A 26,820-nucleotide genomic window follows, 5' to 3' on the forward strand; every position below is an offset into this window, starting at 1 on the left:
ATGTCTGCAGGCCCTAGCATATGCAATAAGAACTAGCACATGTCATGAACTCACAGACATGTGTTCATGTCTTTCCCTGTCCTGGCATGCTGGGACATCTTTTCTTAATCACAAAAGGCCCATTCACACATTATGTCCAACACTCGTACAATGCATGTACAGTGTACACAAGTACAGATCTGTATGTACACAAGTACAGATCTGCAGGTACCGTTATTCACATGTTATATGTTGAATGCAGGTACAGAAGTACACTTGCTATCTGTACCATGCATTTGAAGGGCCTGTATCCAGGTTCACTTTTTAAATGAACACAGAAACAATCATTCACACAAACATGTGTATGAGTGAACAGGCGTCTGTACACTCGTATAGCATGATGTCTGAATCGGGATATTGGGGGACAATTTATCTGAACTGTTCCTCTACATGCACGACAAATACTATTGGTTGTGCATGTAGACAATTGATTCAGATGAACTGCCTCCCCACACATGCAACTAAGAAAAGCTGAGAGGGGGAAAGGACAGGTGTACTGCACATCCTTATCATGAGGACCAGCGGACAAAGTATCATCCAAACAAACCCCTTGACATTTTCTTGTTAATCTCTTATAGCAAAAGATAATACTGAGCAGAATCAGATGTTTCAGTTGACATTAACTGAAAACTGAGATAAATAGTAGATAACTGCATAGAATGATTAGGACAAACAAGACTGAGAAATCATTTACATGTTCCGAAATTGCATGTCATATAGTTAGTTGGTATGGCATCTAATGATCTTGGGAAAACATATATGGCATGAAATGGGGGCCCAAATTGACCATGAAAAAGCCTCCAAATCTTACCTTTTTCATGGTTGTTTGCCACTGCACAATATTTCCTAGCAGTTGTTTCAGTGCCATTTTTTAGCCTACTTTCCTTAAGGAAAAGGAAAATACATTTTCTTTAATGCTCACCCGGCATTCTTTCTATGTGTCTGTGAGTCCATGTGTCCATGTGTGTGTGTCCCCACCCCTATAAACTTCGCAATGCCTGGACCAATATGAACCAAATTTGGTACAGTTGTAGGGACACATAGGGAACCCTCAATGGCATAGTTTGTGATGATGTCATCCACCCCAATTCAAGATGGCAGACGCATAAATGTTTGAGGTGCAAAAGGGCTAACTTGTGTACCGTCTAACCAATTTGAACCAAATTTGGTACAGCTGTAGTAAGTTACACATAGGGCTACCTTAACAGCATAGTTTATGATGATGTCATCCACCCCATTCAAGATGGCAGGTGCATAAAAATTTGAGGCATAACTGGGTTGACTTGTAAACTGCCTGAACAATTTGAACCAAATTTGCTACAATTTTATTGAGTGACACATTGGGAAACCTCAGTGGTGTAGTTTGTAATGATATCATCCACCCCAATTCAAGATGGCGAATGCATGAACGTTTTAGTGCAAGTGGACTAACTTGTGAACCACCTAGATGATTAGAACCAAATTTAGAATAGTTGTAAGGACATATAGGGACACCTCAATGGCATGCTTTGTGATGAGTCTATCCTATTCAAGATGGTGGATGCATGGATTTTTGAGGTGTAACTCAGCTAACTTGTGAACTGTCTAACCGATTTGAACGAAATTTGCTACAGCTGTAGGGACACATAGGGATGGCTCAAGGGCGTAGTTTGTGATTATGTCATCCACTCAAATTGATTGATTGATTGATTTCTATACCGCGCTTCCAAAAATGGCTCAGGGCTGTTTACACAGAGGAATAATAAATAAATAAATAAATAAATAAATAAATAAATAAATAAATAAATAAATAAGAAAGATGGATCTTAAATAATGACAAGCTGAAGTGGGCTAACTTGTAAACTTGTAATTATCAATTACAATTATAATGATAGGAAAGTAGGTAGATGAGTCCTTACCAAAACAATGTCTTTTTTCCCCCTACCAGATTTATTACTTCCTTACAACAAGATGTCAGACAATTAGTGCCTTACATAATGCAAAGTGCCCCACTGGTCCAAGAGCAGGGTGCACATGCTGCTTCTGTGAGTCCAGAAAGCCCGTCAACGTTGCAAGCAAATGCAGAGAGCCTCCATGGCTCCTAAGGATTGTATCACCACTGTAGTAATGGTGCTTCCAGTATTCCCAATGGCTTAGAAATCTAAAGAAGTCTCTCTCTCTCCCTGTCTTTCTCTTTCTCTCCCAGACGACAATCTCGTAATACATATAACGTGGCCTATGTTCTCTCTTTGAGAATATTTGTCTTATATGTACCCTTCTCCACAGGTTTGACTGTTCATCTCTTTCCCATTTCTTTTAGCCATGCAGAGGGAGTCAGATATAACTGAGCCTTCATTTACTCAGAGGTGAAAGTTCAAAAAGGCTGCGTATTTGTAAGGCGAAAGTTTACCGCCTGTATATTTCATATAGCTCTTTTATTTTTCTCTGATTTGTTTTTTGTACAACAAATATTTTAGTTGGATCACCTAGTTGGTGGCATTGTGTTTTTCACATCTAGATCTGAGCCTAGAAGAGTTGCTGTGGATTTTACTGCCAATTTAAGGTGACATCATAGTGATTTAAGAATGATACCCAACCCTTCAAGATCTGCATTCATACCCATTTACTAAACGAATAGCCTTTTCTGTGTATTGATTATGATCCAACACTGTTACTTGCTTTAGCACTGAAGCACTTTAGAGTGCTGTTCATCTCACACCACACAACTTCATCTTCCAGATAACACTTTAGTTATGACATCGTTCTTTTTTCCATTATTTAGGTCTTTGCTCCTTCTTTTTCTGATATCTATCTTTATTGCTCAAATGCTGTACAGCTGAGTTTCCTGTAAAACTAAAATTGCCATAAAAAAGAGGGGTGTTTTGTTTTGTTTTTAAGGGCAGCAATAAAAGCACATGAGGAAGTCACCTGGTTACTTGTGCATTGAAAAGGGAGTATATAAGGGTTAGAGGGCATGGTTTATGTTCAAAGCAGAATCATGAGATTTATTATTTTCACTTTAGGGCTCCTTGCAGTGCCTCAGGCTGTGTCTCTCACTCGTCGTTTTGACAGGTAGAAGTTTCTCATTGTGGTAAATCTCTGACAGAAAATGTTACCACATTTCTTTGGTGGAGATTAACAAATCAATTTCTTTGTTTGGTGGATATGCTATATACGGATGCAGACATATGAAAAAATTAATAGAGGGCATACAAACCATCAGGACATTATCTTGTGTATGCTATATTAAAACAAAAGGCAGCTCTGCTTAATTTAATCATATTATGCTTCCAATTTAATTATATTTCGCTTTATTATCTAAGTGAGAAAGTGTTTCGTGTGAGACTTCAAAATGACAACCAAGTGAACTTTCTTAAGGAGATGTCCTCCACTATACAGGTGAGATTCTTCCACCATGTGTACCATAATTTTCATTTTGATATTTTCCCTGCACACATTTTTGCAATATGTGTATTTTTGCAATCTCAAATATACACCAGCGCATACTAAAAGCAGCATCATTGCATGTGCATGAAGGACTCTCATTCCTACCTGGTACTGTTTTATTAATAATGGAAGAAGGGAATGTACCACATACAAAAACAAAAGAGAAGAAAACCATAAGGTTCAGAGCAGATCAAGTATTGGCAACAACATCGTTTGAGTATTATAATTCTTCACAGGGGATGATTCTAATTCAGTTCTTTCAAGGAGAGACCAGAACTTGCATTAATTTCCACCAGAGTTTTCTCTTCCAAAAGCATTTGTTTTCTTAATAAATTCATTCATTTCCTACTCATGCATACCTAGGTAGGCACGGAGACAATATATTTGTGAAGAAGGGTTTTGTTTGTTTGCTTTTGTGGCTAGACATTGATCTTTATCAGTACATGATCTTAAATACACAGATTATTTATTTTATTACATGTATTTGTTTGTTTGTTTATTGACAGAATGTAACATGTTTCTCTACAGCTTGATTTCTGGCTTCCTGATTCACTTCATAACATAGTTGTCGGGACATATGTGGATTTCCGAGTCGGTTCAGAACAGACAGGTTATGTCCAGATGATGCTGGAACAGAATGAAATGCATTACGTGTATGTGATATATAATGCAGGTTCATGAGAATTGTGGATTATCTGTGTTATAATAATCTCCTCAGACCATATTGAGTGAGAAAGCTGTAGCAGTTTGATTAATGAAGTGAATGGAATCTAAACAGAACTGAATTAATATAGACCTCCTGACTTCCAGATGACACCTTGACTTAGAAAGTGAGGATTTGGTGAGGAGGCTGCGGAGGCTTCTCCGCTTCCACAGTATGTACATGGCAAAGGAATTATTTTTGCTGATCTTCTCTGCCTCTAGAACTGCTCTGTGCCTTCTGAATATATGTCCCTGAGGGCTGCACAACCCTCAGGAACATATTTTAGAAGGCACAGAACACTTCCAGAAGCAGGGAAGCTCAGGTAAAATTGCACTTTTCTCCACCACCTGCACACTAAAGAAGAAGGGAAGCCCCCAGCTCTGAGGACACAGCTGCTGACTGCATTCTCAGTCAGGATGTTAGCCAGTGTTTTCAATATTCCTTTAATATAGAATATAAGTGTCTCTGCCAGAATTGGCATGTGCCCTATAAATCATGCATTGTATATGGGAGTGCATGGGCATAAATGGGTTCTGTAACATGCTTGTCTCCCTAGTTTTTGTTATCTTTTACAAATCAAAAATGAGTCAAATGTAAGTATGTATTTGTTTGTTTCCTTCATCTCTCTCGCCTAAACATGCACACCATCACTGAGCATGACACATTAGAGAGTAATATAAGCAAAAAAAAGATAGGGCCTCACTGCAAAGAACTTACTGTCTCAATTTCATCAGTGGAGGAGACAAAGGAAGAAGTTGAAGGATTGGAAAGCAAGGCAAAGGGAATGAAAGTGGAAGCATTTTTCGGACCGTAAAAGCCAGCCAGCCAGCCTTCCCTGATGGTTGCTGCTTATTGAAAAGGCGCTGGGGCACAGGGCAGGCTGCTGTGCTGTGTGTTTTGTACCTTTAGTTATTTTTAAACTGGTACAGCAGAAGAGAACAAATGAGGCTGGCTGGCTCCCTCCGTCTTTCTCCTGTGTCCCTCGGCGTCTTTGATCTCACACAGTCACAGTCTCCTTTCCTGCTGCTTCCTTCCCTCCTTGCCTGCTGCTGGCTGCCACCAGCAGGCACTGCGACTGCTCTCACGTCATGTGACATGGGTGGCGCTGTGCCATAGACACAGGCAGGGGGCTGCTGATTGCCCCAGTCTGAAGAGAGGCCTGGGGCGGGGGGGGTGCTGTGAGCACAGCTACTGTTCTTCTTAGACACCCGCCCCACCCCCTCCAAACACAGAGTTAAACACACACAGAGAAGGAGACGCAGTCTGCAAACACGCAGTATGCTGCTGGGCTGCCCGTGTTGTCTGCGCTGCCGCCGAGGCCCATGCACATGGCCAGCGGGCAGTACACCGGGCAGCATGCCTGCCCAGGAGAAGCACATGGCGTCTGCCACCAGGGCTGGCAATGAGGACAACTAAGCGGAGTGCAGCATGCCCCGCACAGCATTTCTTCTTCTGTTGGGCTCTGCACAGCACTGCAGGGAAGCATGGCGGCGGCATGGCCTCCTTGCTGCCACCACTGGAGGCCCCTGCCCACCCACCCACCCTCCCCCCAGCAACCAAGCACCAGCAGGCGGAACACACAGATGGCAATGCCAGCACCTAGAGAGGCAGTGGCATGGACACTTTTTGACCCTCCTCCCCCCACTGGCCAGATGAGGGCAAATGGCACCCTGTCTGCTGCCACGCCACCATTTCATGTGCTACTGCAATGAGGCCGGGCGGGAGGCCCTGGGGGGAGGTTTTGGAGGGGCCCGCCCAGCAGAGGACCGGACCTGGGCCCTGAGGTCCGGGCCTAAGTGCACCCCTAATTATATGTACTTAAACTTTGTTTCACCTGGGAATGAGGACTATGGCATTTAACCCAAAAAGTGACAGAATATAATATTCTTCAGGAGAGACTGAAGTGTTTCTTTCCCCCTCAATGTTTTTTTAAATCAAAATATTTAGAAAAGTCACAAGAAAAACTGAGGGTTTTAAATGTGCTAATGTTTTCCTTCCTATCACAGAATTTTAGCCCATAATTTACAAGAAGAAATTGAAAAACAGTTCAATGGAAGGTCACATTCCCATAGGAAGCATGATTACACAAGATACAATGACTGGGAAAAGGTACTGTACACTAAGTATTTTTATGAAACTACAAGGATGACTGAGGTAATAATTACAGTAGATCATATCACATTTATTAAAGAACAATATTTTAGTGATTAATACTTCAGTGTCTCATTATTGCTCTTCCCTCCTTAGATTGCTGCATGGACTGAAAGAATAGCTAAAAATAATCCCAAACTAATTTCCCGGATTGAGATTGGAAAGACATATGAAGAGCGTCCCATGTATGTTCTTAAGGTATGAGTCTTGGGTTGAGATCAAATATTATTAATAATTCAAAATACTCAAAAAGCATCAGCATAAGATGAGAGTTATGTTATGGGGACTTCAGACTCAAATAACTCAACAAATACTAAATGGAAAAAGCAAAACGTGCTAGTCCTGAAATTCTGGCTGAAATTAGAGAAGCATTTTTTTTAAAAAAATCAATATCTGCTCTGAAAAAAAGTCACCAATTCTCAAAGCTTCTCTTTTTAGGAGTTGATTTTTAAAACTGCTATATCACAGCCATTTTTACCAATCTACAGCAAATTTAGGGGTTTGAAGGTGTTTGTTTGTTTATTCGTTTGTTTATGTATTTATGTATTTATTTATTTGACAAATTTGTACACCGCCCCAAACTTTCGTCTCTGGGCGGTTAACATAAATCAAGTTAAAACATACACAAAAATCTTAAAACAATTTAGGCAATCTAAAAATTAAAAACCTATTAAAACTTAAAAGTTTAAAAAGCTGAAAAAGCTTGGCTGAAGAGGTGAGTTTCAAGTGCTTTTTAAAATTTGTCAGAGATGAGGAGGATCGTATTTCAGTAGGAAGCGCATTCCACAGTCTCAGGGCAGCAACCAAGAAGGCCCGTCCCCGTGTGGCCCCCAGCCAAGCTGGCGGCAACTGGAGACGGACCACTCCAGATGACCTCAGTGGGTGGTGGAGGTCATAATGAAGAAGACATTCTCTTAAATAGGTTTGTCTGCTATTTGATGTGTACAATATTTCAGCGGGGGTTGTGTGGATCCTATAAATTTTATGAGAAATAGGATTATAGAGCTTATAATGGGGGAATGCGGTTTTTGCTCCTCACCTTAACTATCCAAGCACTATAATGCCTGCATAATTCTACATTTACAACTGAAGAGTTACAATAAGAAAATGAGTTTAGAAATATTCATGTTGTCTAGTTCTCAACCTATTCATGCTGTCAGGAGGGCTAGATTAAATTAATCTAGACTTAAACATAATTGCAAAATTGATGCATCAACCCAGAAGCGTAACAAGGGGTGGTGGGGTGGGCCTGTGTTCACTTCCCTCCCTGTCGGCCCTGTGGTCGGATGCTTTGTATGTGCACACAGCATACATGCACCAGCTACACGCCCTGTGTGTGATGTCACATTCAGGGGACATACCTCTGCAGCTCATTCTCAGTGGGCACTTGGTTGCCGGTTGGATGTTATCTTCTTTCTTTCCCTCGCTCTGAGTGAGGGAGAGAAAGAAAAAAGGACTCCGCTGGCAATGAAACACCAGTTGTGAATGAGCGAGGAGGTGAGAGGCCAGGGCTCACGGAAAGGGCAAGCCAGGCAGCTCCAAGAAGCTGGGTGGCTCATGTTCTTTGAACACATCTGCCCGATTATAGCCCCACCCCTGCATCAACCAGTTGCGTATAATAGGTAACTTAGGTCTGTTTGATGCAGGCTGACGATGTCTTCATAGAGCCACAACCGCCACTAAAATTAACACTAGTACTGCAAATGAAGTCATGACTGTGCATAGTGAATGTGACGAATGCTAAAAAGACAAATAAATCCTGATAACAGGTTGGAAAGGAGAGTGGCAAAAAGAAGGCAATTTTTATTGAATGCGGCGTTCATGCACGAGAGTGGATCTCACCAGCCTTCTGCCAATGGTTTGTGAAGCAGGTTGGTTAAACACTATTTTATTCAAAGAATCTAGTGCCATTTATCACAGTAATTCTGTCACTCATCATATTTATTATGTTTTACTATTAATACTACAGCACGCTTGGTGCAAAAGCAATATTTATAAGAAATGTTCCGGGGTGGCGGGGAGGATTCTTGTTCACCCTTATTGGTTTGTGGGTTGTTCACTTCCAATGGTGGCTTCCCCCAACATTTTCATGCCATTTCCTCCCTTCGAAGCAGTATCTTATTTGTGAAAAATAATCCAAATCAAGAATCACATAGACAACATCTTACAGGCATTCAGATTTCACTACACGACAAAGTCTAACCAGACATTAAAAGAAGTGTGAGGGCAATATACTGGTACAGCCTTCAAGAAAAATGTTCCAACAAGCCCCACCCCATGTCAATACACTCAGTAGCCCCATCTCCACATGTAAGAGCTGTTTAATATATTAGGCAATAACCAAATCTGCATGGCTTTGGGAAAGAAAGGTGTGTGCACTTGGTCAAAATATGAAGCAGAAAGATGTCAAAGCAACACTATTTCAGCCATAGACAACTGTTTTTTAGTATGAATAGAGTGCAACGGTGGGGTGTGGGTAAGAATGGGGTGTGTGCATTTTGTGTGCAAATGGGGTGAATGATCTGTGGTATTTCTGAATAGAGTGTATGTGTGAATATAGGGGTGAATAGGGGCATCCGTGGCATTCATAATAATGGTTGATTTGAAGTGTATATGTAAGGCTGCTACTGTGAAGATTTTTTTTCCTTCTTGGTGCAAGTTTCCTTTTAGTTCACAGAAGCAAAAAAATAAAATAAAAAAGGGTTAAGATTTCTCATTACAGATTTTTAAATCAAGTGTGTTTGTTGTATAAAAGAATGGTTTTGAACATAACTTAAGACTATAATATGAGCCCTGTTGGATCAATTGAAGGTCTATCTAGTCCAGCATCCTGTTTTACCTTGTGCCCAACCAGATGCCTCTGGGAAGCCCACAAACAGGAAATGAAGACATGCCCCCTCTTCTTCTGATGCCCCCTTGCAATTGGTGTCCAGAGGCATCCTGTTTCTCAACCTGGAGGTAGCATATAGCCATCAAGACCAGACGTCACTGATAGACTTGTCCTCCATGAACTTGTCTATTCCTTTTCAGAATCATGATTGTGCATACTTTCTCTTAGAAGAGTAATGGCCTGAGTACCTCAAAAAAAACTTAGCAAAGCTAATTTATGAGATCAACCAAATCTTAATTTGAATTGGACACCTCAAATATTTCCCTACCATACTTAGCAGAATAGAAGATTTGTGAAGATTCATCCTAATTTCAAAGCCTTCCAGTTGTTACAGTTCTACCCAAATCAAATGGAAGACAAGGCACATCTCTCATTGGTTTTAATAGATGAAGAATGCACCTTAATTTTTAAAACATTGTTACTTATCAGAAAACCTTGAGGATGGAATGGATCAGAAATGTAAATCAATGAACATTATAAGATAACAGAAGCCTTATCAAGGTTAGGAAGGACAGCATCCTTACTGATTTTTAATCTGAGAATACAGACTCTGATATAGACTTGAGATACAGCATATCTAAATGCTACCAAAGTTCTCAGCTAGTTGGGAATGGCATTATATACATTTGTATTTGTCTTTATAGGCCGTCAGAACATATGGAAAGGACAGTGTCATGACAAATCTATTGGACAGTATGAATTTCTACATTCTTCCGGTTTTCAACATCGATGGCTATGTCTGGACATGGACCAATGTACTGTCCACATTTCTTTTCTCTCCAGTGAACCTTGTTTACTAAAATTAATTAAGGTGGCATTAAAAGAAATCTCGGGGCGGGGGGAGGCAATTGTGATAGAACCTAACCTTCCTGAGAGATTAAATGACTCATTTTGCTTTGAGGTAATATATAATGTAGCTGAACAATTTTGAATGTTTGTCCTGGCATCCTGCTTCCAGTGTAGGGTCTTGAACACCTTTGACCACAAACCATGTTCATATTCTTAGCTAGTATGGATGCATTCTTGTTTCCCCAGGGTCTGTACTGTATGCTTCCCCAACCCCCACTTTTGCCCTCCAATCAAGTCTGCCCTCCATTTGCTTTTTGGAATCAGCTGTTCTACAACAACAGTCATGTGGAATGCAAGGGAGAAAAAGGCATTGGGATTACCATGAAAGTGGAACCCTGTCCACACATGTAGCCCCTACATATTCAGTAAACAATTGAGCAACTGGGGACATGTCTGCTGACTATGCTCCCAATATGTTTGCTGGCTACACATCCCAGAGGACAAGTGTAAGAAGGGAGCCTTATGTGCATATAGGTATATGTGCGTAGGGCTCTTCCACACAATTAGAAGGCCTGAAATTGGGTTCCATGCAATCAGGAACCCTGAGAGGTATGACCAGCAGATTCATCCGCATCACAGGCATAGCCAACAAGCAGTTTAATGGCGCAGCAGGGAAGTAACTTGCCTAGGGAGCAAGCGGTTCGAATCCCCTAGGTTGCTGGTTTGAATCCCTGCTGGTATGTTTCCCAGACTATGGGAAACACCTATATTGGGCAGCAATGATACAGGAAGATGCTGAAAGATGCTCATACTGCTTGGGAGGAGGCAATGGTAAACCCCTCCTGTATTCTGCCAAAGAAAACCACATGGCTCTGTGGTCACCAAGAGTCGACACTGACTCAAATGGCACAACTTTACTTTATCTGTAAAGTGCTATGATACTTACTAAGCCTGTTCACAAGTCAGGACAACTTGGCACATTTAACACATAATGAGGCAGTGGGAATGAGGCAATGGCCAATGTTGGGAGTAACATGTAAGCAGGGCATATGTGCTATATGTGCCCAACTTGATAGGCCCAATAACTGACAACTGTTACCTAGCTAAATCAGAACATAAGAACTATCAGACATATGTTCATAGATGTCACTTATACACTTTTTTCAACAGATGAAGGCACAAGAATAGCCCTGCTGGATCAGGCCCAAGGCCCATCTAGTCCAGCATCCTGTTTTGCACAGTAGCCCACCAGATGCCTCTGGGGAGCCCACAGGCAAGACCTGAGAACATGCCCTCTCTCCTGCTGTTACTCCTCTGCAACTTTAGAGGCATCTTGCCTCTGAGGCTCGAGGTGGCCTATAGCCCTCAGGCTGAGACTAGTAGTCACTGATAGACCTGTTCTCCATGAATTTATCTAAACCCCTCTTAAAGCTATCCAGGCTGTTGGCTGTCATGACATCTTGTAACAGAGAATTCCATAATTTAATTATGCTTTGTCTGAAAAACTTTTCTCAGTCCTAGATTTCTTGGCAATCAGTCTCATGGTCTGACCCCTGGTCCATTGACATGCCATCCAAAATCATGCCAGGTACAGGGGCAGGGCATGTGAGCACCCCTGAATGTTGGTTTGTGCAAACATGTACATAAGATTTTTGTCTTTTAAACACATCAGAATTAATAGGAAACAGAAACACATTGAAAATAGGAGCTAATAGACCTCTGTCATTTTGTCCTGCAGGATCGCATGTGGAGAAAAAACCGTTCCAACAATTCTAATAGTGACTGTCCTGGCACAGACTTGAACAGAAATTTCAAAGCTTCCTGGGGCAGTAAGTATAATATGCCTAATATCAACGTTCCCCTCACAGTGAAATACCCACCCTCTGTGTTATGGGTGCTGGGCAGTGGCGGCTGGGGCAGGGAGGGCAGGGAGAAAGGCAGGTTATGCCTTTAGAAAATCCATAAGACTGCTGCTGCTGCTGCTCCATGCCACTGCTCAGCTCTGCACAGAGTCCACAACCTCTGTTGTGGCCATTTGAGGGGTCAACTTGGTAAAAAAATCTTTGCCAGGTTGACCCCTCAAATGGCCACCATGCATGTGCATGAGCAGCAAGGGTGGGGCATGTGGAAAGTGCAAACTCTGAGTGCACCTGGGTAGCCGGGCAGGGCAGCAGGCGGAATTGAATTTGATATTATTTTGCCGAATATAAAACTGAGTAGGGTGGGGAGTGCCAAACCATATTTCACTGAGGGTGCCCAAACCCTAGGGCCAGCCCTGGCCAGTCCTGCCTCTGAGCCTCTTTGGCATCATGCTGTGAGTATCTGAATTATGTTGAGGAGGAAGAGAAGCAGTTGTACTGTGAATGAGCATTCTGAGCAATGCAAGGTTTGATATTTATACTACAAATCTAAACAGTTTTAAGCCTCTAAACCAGTGCATGAAGGTAATTGTGAGACCTGGTTTCATTGCAAATTTGTGGAAAACACAAATCTAAGTCATAGGAGACCACCCTGAGACCCACTGAATAAGCATTAGTTCCATCACTTGATAAACTTGGTTTCCATATAAACGTCAGGTGTGAAAACTTTCCATTTCAGCCACAGGTATCTCACACGATCCTTGTGATGAAAGATTCTGTGGACCGTTGGCAGAATCTGAACCAGAAACAAAGGCAGTTACAAGCTTCATTCGAGACCATCTTTCTGCCATCAAAGGATATATAAGTGTCCATTCCTACTCTCAGATGCTGCTGTATCCTTATGGTTATACACGGAACAAAGCACCCAATCATGAAGTACTGGTATGTGGAAAAGGAGATCTGTTTTTATGGGTCTACAGTAAGAAATATTTTCTCTTTTAAATAAAAATGCATACAGTTCCAATAACTAATTAAATTTACTGGGGTAGAAATCATGATGTTTTATTAAAAAACAAATTCTGATTTTTTAAAAAAATCAGTCTGTTTGGTGTAAAATATTGAAAGAACATTAAAAACCAAGCCATATATCTTACAAATATGATATATATGAGGTTGATAAACTAACTTTAATTATGTAGAAAACAGAACAAAAACATCTGACCTCAAGTTTCCAGTCCTTAATCTGTCCTACAAAGCAAGAGCCTGTGTGAGGTTTTAAACCTAGCCAAAATGACAACTTTCCACTTCCTTCAGAATCTGGTCTGCAAACATTCTGACAGCTTTGCTTCCTAAATGTTAAAATGTTCATGAGCAATCCACACCATCACACCAGTTCTACCAATCCATGACTACATGCCTCAAGCATATGGATTTTTGATGTTCTATTGATTATTTTTGTATGGTTCCTTTAGAATAAAGGAGTATAGTATCCAAGAAAGCTAGGGGGCATAGAACAATTGTACTTTCATCTGGACCACTGAAAATCTGCAGCATGAGCTGAGATCTGTTTTAGAATCAAGATGTATGAGCTGTGGGGAATAAGAATGATTTGGAGCAGGGGCATTGCTAGATACTTAAAAGATCTGTGGCCTTTGATAATTAAGCTCAGTCATACACCTGCAAAAATAATTATGTAGGGTTTTTTAATTCTCTAATATCACAATATTTATGAAGGCCGGAGCAGCAGAAATCTAGGTGAGGCTAGGCGCTCCCTCCCATGCTCTGTGCGGGTGCCTCCACTGCTGCACTTCCTTTTTGGAAGACGTCATGTAGGAGGGAGGTGCCTGATGTGATTTGTGGCTCTGAGCAATTCATTGGAGGCCCATGCCCCACAAGCTTCCCCATAATGACGCCTCCGATTTGGAGAGCTGGAACAGTTAGGTCTGTGTACAAGAGAAAGAAGACTGTGTCCAGGGGGAAGTGGCTACGTAGCATAGGGACATAGGGACATTGGAAATGCCATATATTGAGTCATACCATTGGTCTGTCTAGCTCAGTATTGTCTACACAGACTGGCAACGGTTTCTCCAAGGTTGCAAGCAGGAATCTCACTCAGCCCTGTCTTGGACAAGCCAGGGAGGGAACTTGGAACCTTCTGCTCTTCCTGGAGCAGCTCCGTCCCCTGAGGGGAATATCTTACAGGGCTCACATGTGGTCTCCCATTCAAATGCAACCAGGGCAGACCCTGCTTAGCTAGGGGGGAAAGTCATGAATGCTACCACAAGATCAGCTCTCCTCTCCTCTCACCAAGGTCAATAGCTCAATGTACTGGAGAGCTGCTTTGACAAAGGAATGTAAGGTGGCGATCATAGGTCTCAATCTGCCACTTGGTCTGTTGCCAAATCCCATTGCCACATATTTTGCTCATCCCATCCCCTCTTTTAAACCACCGGGGCTGGCAAATGAAAAGGATCAGATCACACCACTCAGTTGGCTGGATCTGACCCAGGTGGGCTGTCAGTTGCTGACCAGCAGTCCTATCATGTTGAACACGATACATGATGTGTACGCACAATCTATTTTAAATAGCCTCTGTATGGAAACAAGCATGATGAAGCATTAGAAAGTGATAATAGTACAATCTACTGTGGCCCAAGGTATATTAGGGAAGTAGTAGGAAGCTGCAGCTGGCATCACCTATGGAAATCTCCTTTTAAAAAAACCCGAGTCTGCTTTTAGCATAAATTCCGTGCACATTCAGATCCCGAGACAAGCCTGAGTCCTACCCATTCCAGCCGTCATGTTCAGCTGCAGCAAAGATCAGCTTGACCCAAGATGCTATGGGGGTTCTCAAGTGTATGCCTTAAAAAGAACTTGGGAACAGCAATTTATTACTCACTATTATTGAAGGGTTTCTTTCCCTTCTAAATATCTTAACAATTGTTAGTAGCTGTTCAGGTTCATAAGGATAGCTTGACCGCTGCCAACATCATACAGGAAAGCATTCTATGTAGGAAGGAAATCACCAGATTTCCTGATTATGTAGATGTTGTAAGAGAAGTGTAGACATACCAATACTGCCCTCTTGTGTCTGATGAATATACACAGAAATACAGGAGCTGAAAATTCTGTTCAATTCTTCCCAATTCATTTTTTTAAAGCAGCAGTTATATTTTTGTATACAAGTCTGTTGTACTTAAACCACAAAGACTGGACTTTGAAAGGATTCTATTCCTCATAGCTGATTTGTGTCTCCATGGCCAACACCAAAAACAAAATTGGAGTTTGGAAGCAATTGTATTGTAAATGTTCCAGCGTCTCAATCAAATTCATACTCCAAGTTTAAAATAGACTGTACTTTGGCAATCGTCTTGCTTCTCAAATTTAAATTGGGATGTTTTTCTTTATAGAAACCATTTAGAATGGTTCTCATATCCAATACAGCCAGATGCCAGCAAGTAGCATTTTCCATTAGAGTTGACTGGTGAGAGAGTATGAAATTACAAAGAGCTCAGATGACTTCCTTATATAGCCTGAGGCACTCAGCTATCCCAGTGATTATCAGAATCTCACATTCTGAAACAGAACAGAACCAAATGGTAAGAAGAAACATATTGTACATTTCCAACATGATGTGATGACTTTGGATTGGACCACAGAGTTCACATGTAGCAGAAAACAGAAGGTGTGATTTGAAAAACACAATTGTTTGTCTGTAAGAATAGAAATGCCCTATTGGCCAGTGGCCATAAGCCAGGGAAGCAATCGAAAGCAAAATAAGCCTCAAAAGCTCACATCAAAACCATCTGTTCTCACTCACTGGGATGAAACAGAACCTCCTTGTGAAAGCAGCAAATCCCAGTCAAAAGTGCATCCGTCAGCTTACAAGAAAGTATGCTAAATGCAACTAATAATAGAACAGGGTGGTGGCATAATAACTGAGCCAGATTCAAACACATTGCAAAGAGCACCAACTTGTAGCAGTCATTACAAACTGACAGGTTGCAAAGTACATACACTAATTTGCTCAGAGTGCGAAGGTTCTGCAGATCTTTCATGAATTCTCTAGAGTACAGAGCAAATATTAGGGGTGGGGGTGGCCTGAGTCTTACAGCCAGATCCTGTGGTTTAGTTATCTCTGGAGTGCATATGATAATGGCAAAAAGATCTCAGCCATCATCACATCCATTGCAAAATTAATGTTTTAATAAGGAGTTGCTTATTTACTCAAAGCCAGCATGTGAGTTAGCAGGCTTCTGTGCTCAGATTTCTTCCTGATTCAGGAACTATGTTGCATGTCAGATGCAGTTCCAGAGGCAATGCAGGTTATCTAGTGCAGTCCCAGTCCACGATGGGGGTTTATATTCCCATCCATCTCAGGATGCAAATGAAATCTTGAATTCTCATCAGCTTTCTTGAGCCACTTGTCACAAGCAATACCTTGGTGCACATAGCTATCTCTAGATCACCTCTAGGCCACATCCAGCCTCAGAGGAAATGCCTCTCAATACCAGTTGCAGGGGAGCAACAGCAAAAGCAAGGGCATGCCCTCACCTCTTGTATATGGGCTTCTCAGAGGCATCTGGTGGGCCACTGTGTGGAACAGGATGCTGGACTAGATAGGCCTTGGGCCTGTTCCAACAGGGCTCTTCTTACGTTCTTATCAAGGACCAAATCTATGATCACTCCCCACAAAATTTCATTCAGTGAAAATTTGATTAGCCTACAATTCACCAGGTACTACAATTAGTACTTTAGCTAGGCCAAGATGAAGGGACAATGCCAAATAGATTCTATCCATTGCCAATGAACAGATGTCACTTTTTAAAAAAAGATATAGGTCTCTTAGAACATTTATTCTGATAGGAAAATAATGAAAACAATTTTCATTATTAGGAAATAATGGAAATAATTATTAGAAAAGTAAAAAAGAAATAATGAAAAAAATTACCATTTTGAATATATTATGCAAAATATGAAATATTCAAGAATAGAGACATATTCTACAGCTTTATCAATGGAAGATGTTGGGTGAGGATTTTGAAAGCACTCGAAAGTGATGTCACTGAACTCATATGGAGGCTAGTCCTTTGGGAAAAGAAGGAGAAGAGGGTGTATTACTGTTTCTTTTAATGCAGGATAAAGTGGCTAAAGGAGCAGTGGATGCTTTATCTGGTCTCTATGGTACACATTATGTGTATGGATCAATCGCCTCTACAATTTGTAAGTATTTGCTTCTGTTATCTAGGCATGAGTAGAACCTACCCCTACTGGGAGGTTTTGCTAATCTTTTCAAAATTCTATTTGGATTTACTCAAAATTCTTTTGATGCTTTGTCCAATCAGGGGCTTGCAAACCCAGCCTGAAACTTCACTTTAAACAGAACTTAGCGGCAACCTGAGAATAGGTAGTTTCTCTGGGGGGAGGAGGGGAAAAAACACTAGTCTTAATATTTGTTTTCTGTGAAATCCAACAATTATTTTTCCTGAAAAGAAACCTCCAAATTCATGTCAAAACTTTCCTTGAGATGAAAAATAGTGACAACTCTACTATTTGCCTCCCTGCTTTAGAGTCGGTTTAGATCTTAATCTTTTCACACACTGATTTATTGTAATGAACCTTCACTTATCTCATGCAATGTCTCCAAAGAAATACCATGTGATGGAGCCTCATAATGTTGTGTTGCAGCCCCCGATCCATCAGGAGCCACAACCATTGACATGGACTACATCATATGGCATTTGTTTGTTCCACAGAATAAATGAAAACCCATCTTGAAGAAATGGGGAAAGCTATACATCCAGAGTGTATCAACTCCAAGAAGTGTTGAGATAGGATGTTCCATGTTTCCTTTTCCATGTGTAATAGCACCAATGCATAATCCCCCCAAAAAAAGTTTATGTACGCTCCTCATGGACCAGATGATAACTCCCTGACAAGGGGACATGCATTTGCATGACAGCTAATCATCTTTCATGACATCCCAATGCCCTCCTGGCACATCCCAGTATCACTGGAGGATAGGGGGCTGTTTGTCCAAATGGCAATTCTGCCCATGCTCTAGTTTAAACTAGAATTTGGAGCACATGGGGAAGGGCTGTTTAGTTTAACAGTCCCCCGTGCCCCCTGCATACTATAAAAAGATGCACTGGGAGGGTCTTGGGATGTCATGAAAGATGTTGCAATGGGCTCACGCTGGGTGCATCCCCTGGGCTGGCAGGCTGTTTTCCAAGCCAGTCCCAAATGGCATCTGAATTGATGGGAATGAAGGGTTATCTGATGGCAAATCTGTCTTTTAGCTCAGCCTATCAGATCAGGTCTTCCTATTTTTCATGCTTTTTGTAGCAGAATTGTGTTTAAGACAGATATCTCTGTTTTTCAGACCCTTGTTCCGGCTCCACCATCGACTGGGCTTATGATGAGGGAGTTAAGTATTCATTTGCCTTTGAACTTCGTGACACTGGTAGACATGGCTTTATGCTCCCTGAATCAAAGATAAGACCAACTTGTAAGGAGACGATGCTGGCAGTCAAGCACATCGCCAGTCACATCCTCACCTCAGTCCCATGAAGTGCCTGGACTGCAGTTCACCAAATATTTAGTGTGCTGCCATCAATCCACTTTCCAAAGTTTGCATGACAGTAAATCATCCACAGTCTCGATATTCACAGCAGGCTCAGCATAAGTGTTTGGCCGAACTGCAACATGAATTAAGCCTTCCTATCTTGTATTTCTTACACAATTCAGTAGAAAGATTGTGTGAATTAGATCCAAATTGGTGCAAAGGGGGAAACACACATCTACTGTACTAAACGAAGCTTTGCACCCTATTTGAATCCACCAAACTGGTTAGCAGAAATAAGTACTAATCAAAGCATCTTATGTAGTTCCTGCTTTTTCTACCTAATCCTTGATAGCATTTTTTAAAAGACTATACAACCGAATTGCTTTTAAAAAGAACTCTGCCATTTTGTTTTGATTACTAATCAATGTTTCTCATTAAGGTTTTATTCTCTGCATCAGGCTAAGACTTCTTCTGAAATGTTCTGAATCAAACAATCCGAGCACTAATGTGCTCTCCTCTCCTACACTGAAGTTCTAATGTTGTGAGAGAGGGAGAAAAAAATTCTCTCTGTCCATCCTCCCTACTCCATGCATAATTTTATACACGTCTATCATGTCTCCCTGTAGTCACCTCTTTTAGTCACAACCGTAGAACAGGGGGTCATCACATGAAACTGAGGGCCAGGAAATTTAGGATCAACAAAAGGAAGTTGCCTACTGGTCTGATAGGTTGCCAACTTCCTCTTGGTATGTTTAGAAATCTAAATGTCTGCCTTAGACTATTGGAGAAATCTCCTTATAAACTTTGCACACCCTGGAAGAGGTTGCTTTATTCTGCAAACCATCAGCCAGTTACAGCAATTCTCCCCTCCCAAATATTTAACAAAACCTGCAGAATTCATTTTACACATTTTAGAAGCCATGAACTTTCAACTGCTCTTCCTTAACAATGCCAACCTCCAGAAGGAACTGGCAAATGTTCTTTCTCTGGCAACTGGATCACTTCCCTGTATTCAGGATGCTCAGTCACAATATCATTACAGGCAAATTTCTTTTTGAAGGCTTTCACAAGCTTCTTTTTGTCATAATCATTTGCAATCCCCTGAACAGTAGTTAGGGTCGTTCTGCCATTTTGTTACTGGATCCTTTCATGGATGTAGTCTTCAGTCCTTGCTAGGAGTAAGTAGTCACCCTTAGTTGCCTGCTGGTCTGGGAGCAAGAGAAAGCAACAAGCTTGTATTTCTCTCCTAAAGAAGATATCAAGCAAGGGAACACAGCAAAGAAATAACAAACAAACAAATAAATAAACATCCAAGAAAACAAGAGGGGAAGGAGAAGCTACGTCTGTTATGGCTGGTGATTTTCTAGGGTTTGATTTCTGGCTGGGTGGAAGTGTTTGTGTCTTTGACAGAAGAGAAGCCTGAGTGGGGGATTCGTTCCAGGTGAGTGCTTCAGCTTGTGAGAGGGATCACATTCCTGAGCAGAGTCAGTTTGTCTGCTGGTCTTGAATACAAGGGTGAAGGCCCGAGAGCTTAGCAAACAGGGATAGCAAACAGGAGTTTTGCGTGGAGTTTAGTGGGAAGTGTTTGGGAGAGCCTGAAATGAGTCTCCATGATCACAAGGAGCCAAGTGGGAAGAGAAGATAAGTACTACTCCCTCCTTATTCTTGAAAAATGAAGTTTGAAAAGTTAAATAGCTGGCCAATCTCTAAATACTGTAAACTCTCAACAAAACCAGTATGAAGACAGAAGTTCAGCAGGGAAGGGGGCACTTCCCAGTGTATTGGTGTCACATGTATGACTGTTTGCTCCATGGACAAAAGTCATGGGTTTGTGCGCAGTGCAAGGAACTCCTGGCTCTCAGAGAACAAGTTCATTCCCTCAAGACCAAGGTGGCGAATTTGGAGAAGCTCAGAGAGACAGAGAGGCATGTGGATGAGACCTTCAGGGACATGGTAGAGGCATCCCACTCCAGGGCTGATAGCTCCTCTGCTTTCAGGGAGAATGACGGTCTCGGGGAAGGAGGACATCAGTCTGAGGAAGAGGGAAATGCTCCCTTAAAAGGGGCCCCTTCTGTGGATGATGAGCCCATATCCTCTCACACAGGGGATACTCCTCTGGTGGGTGGGGGCCTCCTTGTAGTGGGTGATTCAATCATTAGAGGTATATAGTGATGGGTTTGTGACCCACGTGTTGATTGCACAGTGACTTGCCTGCCTGGTGTGAAGGTTGTGGGCATCACACGGCATCTAGATAGGCTATTAGGTAGCACTGGGGAGGAGACAGCTATCGTGGGGCACGTCTGCACCAACAATGTGGGAAAATGTAGTCAGGAGGTCTTGGAAGCCCAATTTAGGCTTATTTAGCATATTGAAGTCCAGGACCCCGATGGTAGTATTCTCAGAAATGCTACCTGTTCAACGGGCAGGTTCAGTGAGACAGACAGAGCTGAGGGGTCTCAATGCTTGGATGAGACGTTGGTGCCGGGAGGAGGGGTTTAGATTTGTTAAGCACTGGGATACATTTTGGGGCAAGCAAAGCCTGTACAAAAAAGACAGGCTGTGCATGAACCAAGATGGAACCAGACAGCTGGTGCTTAAAATAAAAAAGGTTGCAGAACAGCTTTTAAAATGATGCATGGGGAATAGCTGACAGGAGCTGGGCAGTATCTGGCTCAGCAAATGCCATCCCATAAGGTACAAGGGGGCAAAAGATTCAGATAAAACAGAAGGGGACAGAGCAGAACCACATGAAGAGCGGAAAGGAGGCTGTGCTAGCTGGTAAAAAAGCCAAAAGAAAGATAGTATACAACAGGTAAGAGATTCAGCGTATAGGTGCTTATATGCCAGTGCCAAAGCCTCCAAGCCAAGATGGGCAAGCTGGAGTGCTTGGTTGCTATTGAAAAAATAGATATAGTGGGCCTAATAGAAACATGGTGGAACAGTGAGAACCAGTGGGACACTGTTCTCCCTGGATATGAACTCTAAAGAAAAGACAGAGAGGGGCGCCTTGGAGGTGGAGTAGCACTGTATGTTAAACAAGGGATAGAATCTAAAAAGCTAGAAAACCTAGGAGGAACGAAGTCCTCCACAGAAACCCTGTGGGTGACAATACAAGGCCTGAAAGGAAATGTGCTGCTGGGGACGTGCTATCTCCCTTCGAATCAAAACACTGTCAGTGACTAGGAGTTGCAGAAGGAAATCGGCGGGGGGGGGGCGTCAAGGAGAGGCAGGGGAGTAATAATAGGTGACTTCAATTACCCACACATAGACTGGGTAAATTCACAGTCAGGTAATGACAAAGAGGTCATATTTCTATATAAACTGAATGGCTGTGCCCTAGAATAGTTAGTCTTGGAACGAACCAGAGAGAAGGCAACCTTGGACTTAATCCTGAGTGGCACCCAGGACCTGGTGTGTGATGTCAGTGTCATCGACCCCCTTAAGGAACAGTGACCATAGTGCCATCAAATTCAGCAGATATGTGGGGATTGAATCACCAAGGACGTCTAACACAGACACTGAATTTCAGAAGAGGAAACTTCTCCAAAATGAAGAGTATGGTGAAAAGAAAACAGAAAGGGAAAATCAGGAGAGTCACTTCACTCCAGAATGCATGGAGTGTACTCAAAACCACAACAATAGAAACCCAGTTAGAATGTATACCAAAAAGGAGGAAAGGTATCACTAAGACCAGGAGGATGCCAGCATGGCTAACAGGTACCGTCAAGGAAGCCATAAAGGAGAAGAAGACTTCCTTCCAAAATTGGAAGACCTGCCCAAATGAAGAGAACAGAAAGGAACACAAACTCTGACAAAAGAAATGCAAGGTGACAATAAGGGAGGCAAAAAGAGAGTTTGAGGAACATTTAGCTAAAAGCATCAAGGGGGATAACAAAAACTTCCTTAAATACATCAGAAGCAGGAAACCTGTTAGGGAGGCAGTTGGACTGTCAGGCAATGAGAGAGTGAAAGGGATTATTAAGGAGGATATGGAGGTTGCAGAGAAGCTAAATGAGTTCTTTGCAGCTGTCTTCACAGCAGAAGATATTGAACATATACCTGTTCCTGAACCAGGCTTTTTGGGGATGGAGATTAAAGAACTGAGTCAAATATAAGTGACAAGAGTTGATGTGCTAAACTTTCTGGAAAAATTGAAAACTAGCAAATCACCAGGGCCAGACGGCATCCACCTAAGAGTCCTTAAAGAACTCAAATGTGAAATTGCCAACCTCCTTGCAAAAATATGTAACTCATCCCTACAATCAGGCTCTGTGGAGGACTGCAAAGTAGCAAATGTAACACAGATTTTCAAAAAAGGATCCAGGGGTGATCTGGGAAATTACAGGTTGGTTAGCTTAACGTCTGTTCCAGGCAAATTGATGGAAAGCATTCTCAAGGATAAAATTGTAAAATTGTAAAATTGTAAAGCGCATAGAAGAACAGGTCCTGCTGCGGGAGAACCAGCATGGCTTTTGCAAAGGAGATCTTGCCACATGAAACTTTTGGAGTTATCTGAGAGTGACAACAGGTGTGTGGATAAAGGTGACCCAGTTGATATAGTATACCTGGACTTCCAAAAAGCTTTCTACAAAGTTCCTCATTAAAGACTCTTGAGAAAACTTAGCAGTCATGGGATAAGTGGACAAGTACATGTGTGGATTACTAACTGTTTGAAGGACAGGGAACAGAGGGTTGGTATAAATGGAGAATTTTTACAATGGAGGGAAATAAGAAGTAGGGTCCCTTAGACATCTTTACTGAGACCGGCGCTTTTTAATTTATTCATAAATGATCTAGAAGTTGGAGTAAGCTGCGAGGTGGCCAGATTTGCAGATGATACCAAACTATTTAGGGTAGTGAAATTCAAAACAGATTGTGAGGCGCTCCAAAAGGATCTCTCCAAACTGGGTGACAAAAATGGCAAATGTAGTTCAATGTTGGCAAGTGTAAAGTGATGCACATTGGGATGAAAAGCACCATCTTTAACAATACGCTGATGGCATATGAACTGTCGGTGACTGACCAGGATCATGGGGTCTTGGTGGACAGCTCCTTGAAAGTGTCAACTCAATGGCGGCAGCTGTGAAGAAGGCCAGTTCCATGCTAGGGATCATTAGGAAGGGGATTGATAATAAAACTGATAATATTATAATGCCCTTATACAAAACTTTGGTGTGGCCACACTTGGAGTACTGCGTACAATTCTGATCAACACAACTAAAGAAGGGCATTGTAGAACTAGAAAAGGTGCAGAAGAGGGCAACCAAGATGATCAGGGGCCTAGAGCACCTTCCTTATGAGGCAAGGCTAACAACACCTGAGGCTTTTTAGTTTAGAAAAAAGATGACTGCGGCGAGACATGCTAGAAGTCTATAAAATCATGCATGGTGTGCAGAAAGTGGATAGAGAGAAAATCACTGCTTTGTTAAGGGACCTGACTGGTTGTATATGGCTTAAGGAAATATTACTGCCATGAACAAGCCTCTGTATCCACAGTTCCCACCTCAGCCCCTATTCCATATGTTGCCATGGCTATCCGATGCTGTTCCCAGCCTAGTAAAACAAGGATGTCCTACTCAAGCCACCAACAGCCTAGACCCATGTGAACAGGCTGCAGCCCCAGTTTCCTCTGTGTTCTCACAGCCACATCCCACAGCAGCATGACAGCTGGTACAACATAGCTGTTAAGAACATAAATTATGAGTTGGGAAATCCATGGTTCAACTCTTAGCTCAGCAGTGAACATGTTCTCCGCCCTCTTTCTGTTTTATAATATGGGAATATAATATTGTTAGTCTACCATAAAGGATTTTCAACAGTTAGTTATATGAGTTGGGAAATACATTGTATGCTGACAAAACAACACTAAATCAATAGTTGTTGTTGAGAGGGGATGTTGGCAGGCGCAGCTTACCATGCCACAGTGTTTCATTGATGAGAAGAAAAGCTGCTGCTTCTGAAATTCTCCCTTCTTTGCTATCATTGTGCAGTAAAGAAGAACTCTGGTCATCCTACTTACTTGTGGCATGATCTAACACGAAGCCAGCAGTGAAGGAAAGTGCCATCTGGCTCTGCTACAAGTTCCATTTGGTCCCCAGACTCAATCTTAATTGAGCCTATATTAAACATATAGTTTCAGTTCCCCTGGGGAAACCTCCCACCACCAATGCCATCTTTATATGCTTCAATTTATTTATTTATTTATTTATTTATTTATTTATTTATTTATTTATTTTTATTTTTTGAAGTCTTGAGAATGTCGTCTTTCAAGGGGTGTTGACAATCTCTTGCAGGTAGTTTGGAATTAGTGCCAAGAATGATGACCCAAGAAAAAGCTGGATGAATACAGATGACTATATACCAAGTAATCTTGGCAACCTAGTTACAATATGCATGTAACTACTCAGTAAACTGGTCAACTGTAGCTTCCGGCCAGATGGGAAGAATTTGACCATTACTCTGCTCCCCTAAGGTTCTGATCAGGTGTGGAAGTGTGGTTGAATTTTTCCAATTATTTGGCAAGATGATACAGACCACCAATGTACCAAAGGATTACATACACTTGGTAAATTAACTCCTGATAAATGGCCATCCAATTCCACCTAGCTCTTGGAACTGTCTGAGGATGAGCAATAGATGTACACACAGGATGTTGCTGAAGTATTCCGTGGTTGCTATGGCACCCACCTACATGTGTACCCATTTAAAGGGAAATGGTTCTTTGATAACCCTCCTGTACAGACAGAAAACAATCAGGAACAGTAAAAAAATGGTAGAATTGGAAGAATGAATTGGAAGAAAATGGTAGGAATTGTAGAATTCCTTATGGGACCCTACATATTTGGACTGTGATGAGAAAGACCCCGACTACAGCAGCATGAGGTTTCTAAGGCAGCACTGTTCATCTCATTCTCATCTTGTCTTTTCAAGAGGTGGTTTCAACTTCATTTCTTATGAAGATACCTAAGGAAAAAAGGAGAAGGGCTTCAGGGCAGCTGTTCATGTCTATAATAGGGAGTCCATCTTCATAGGATGCTTAACTGAAAGGGTTAAACCAAGGCCCAATGACTGAAGAAAACCAACAAGGGCTGGGAAGAGAAAGGATTGAGACAGATACCTATACAAGATATTTTTGACCCTCTCCGCCTCATTCTCTGAAGATACATTTTGATATCACCTCTGTCTCCTAGCATAATCATGGTAAATCATCTCACTGATTTCAGCAATCTTGCCTATTTTATGTGGAAGTTGGGTGCTAAGAGTAAGGCGGAATTTTTAGTTGACTAATTGGTTAGATTGATTTAAAACCTTTTGATCAACTAAGAAGGCTCACAATTAGTCAGAAGAATTTAAAAATAATTTTAAATTATTTTTACTGCACGTATTCAGAGCTGGCATCCCTGTACAGCTACCAAGGACCCACTGCTGATCCCTAAGGCCCACCTCTGGGTCCGTAGCCTTTAGGTGGTTGTGCAGGAGGAAGAGGCGAGAGATTCTTGGGAGCCACACAGGTAGGAGGTGGCCCATGTGGGTGGTTTGCTAAGGGCCACCTTAAACCTGAAGCCAGCCCAGCAGTACTTATGTACAGTGCAGGCAGGAGAGGCATTCCCACACACATAAGGAAGTACCTCTTCTAAAATGGTGCTGACTTTGAAATGTATCCATCATCTGAAACCAAGCAAAGTTGTTGTTTTCCTCCAGAAGTATTGTGTTATTCATAAACAAATTTTATCAACTAATCAATTAACTGAATACAACTCATTCAATTTAATTGACTATGATTTCTCTAATTGGGAACCACTCTACTTGAGAGATGTTTGAGTGAGAGGATGGTAATGCTGATGAATCTCTTTCTCTCCCAGTTAGGTCCCAGTCTTACATACCTAGCTCCAAGAGAAAGTATGCCCTCACCTCTTGCCTGTGGGCTTCTTAGAGGCATCTGGTGGGCCACTGTGTGAAACAGGATGCTGGACTAGATAGGCCTTGGGCCAGATCCAGCTGGGCTGTTCTTATGTTCTTATGAACTTTAATTTTATTTTAAACATGTTAGATTATCTGTATTTAGGATTCTGCTAGTTTGTGGGTGCCCCCACATCAAATTATACAAAATTATTGAAATGAAATGCTGAATTTTATTTTTTATTTTTTGTTAAATGTTAATATCCAAAGCAAGGTTACCTGAACCAAAACTATTGCTGGAGATACCACCACCACCAATCTTTTTTCCCCACAGTATCAAGCCACTCAAATCTCCAGGACTGATTTAAACAATCACTTGGCAATTGATGTCAATTCTTGGATGCGGATTCCAGGCCAATCCTGGGGGTGGGGGTGAAGCAGCCTTCAAAGTACCCCAAACTTTTACATGCCCTGTGAGTGAAGATTAAAGGAGACCTCT

The 26,820-nt window shown here is 41.8% G+C and overlaps 2 protein-coding genes and 1 long non-coding RNA gene across 4 annotated transcripts in view; 2 read left to right on the plus strand and 1 right to left on the minus strand.

The window, feature by feature from the left end:
- The first annotated feature begins 3,016 nt into the window (after nt 1-3,016).
- Nucleotides 3,017-18,806, plus strand: LOC128352467 (mast cell carboxypeptidase A-like). The gene is made up of 11 exons (XM_053313086.1): nt 3,017-3,090; nt 3,342-3,417; nt 3,994-4,118; nt 6,175-6,277; nt 6,416-6,517; nt 8,089-8,190; nt 9,854-9,964; nt 11,737-11,827; nt 12,597-12,799; nt 16,996-17,080; nt 18,240-18,806. The coding sequence occupies exons 1-11, from the start codon at nt 3,017-3,019 to the stop codon at nt 18,425-18,427; spliced, it is 1,260 nt and encodes a 419-aa protein (XP_053169061.1). The 3' UTR covers nt 18,428-18,806.
- A 411-nt stretch (nt 18,807-19,217) lies between these two features.
- On the minus strand, nt 19,218-25,140 carry LOC128352468 (uncharacterized). The gene is made up of 3 exons (XR_008320432.1): nt 24,983-25,140; nt 24,337-24,398; nt 19,218-19,630 (listed from the first exon to the last, which is right to left on the minus strand). It is a non-coding gene; the product is annotated as an uncharacterized LOC128352468 (long non-coding RNA).
- Nucleotides 25,130-26,820, plus strand: part of LOC128352465 (mast cell carboxypeptidase A-like) — a 32,971-nt gene continuing 31,280 nt past the window's right edge. For both annotated transcript variants that reach the window (XM_053313083.1, XM_053313082.1), the window contains exon 1: nt 25,130-25,622. The gene's annotated coding sequence lies outside the window, so the exon portion shown is untranslated. The remainder of the gene's footprint in view (nt 25,623-26,820) is intronic.

The sequence above is a fragment of the Hemicordylus capensis genome, chromosome 3 (genome assembly GCF_027244095.1).
Source record: "Hemicordylus capensis ecotype Gifberg chromosome 3, rHemCap1.1.pri, whole genome shotgun sequence".
In the NCBI taxonomy this organism is placed as follows: Eukaryota; Metazoa; Chordata; class Lepidosauria; order Squamata; family Cordylidae; genus Hemicordylus; species Hemicordylus capensis.

What these genes read in the sequence shown, in the direction of transcription:
- LOC128352467 (XM_053313086.1), top strand. Translation starts at nt 3,017, where the DNA reads ATGAGATTTATTATTTTCACTTTAGGGCTCCTTGCAGTGCCTCAGGCT. An exon ending in ATGTCTGGACATGGACCAAT is followed by an intron (nt 9,965 to 11,736) that starts GTACTGTCCACA and finishes TTTGTCCTGCAG; the next exon opens with GATCGCATGTGGAGAAAAAA. An exon ending in TTTCAAAGCTTCCTGGGGCA is followed by an intron (nt 11,828 to 12,596) that starts GTAAGTATAATA and finishes TTTCCATTTCAG; the next exon opens with CCACAGGTATCTCACACGAT.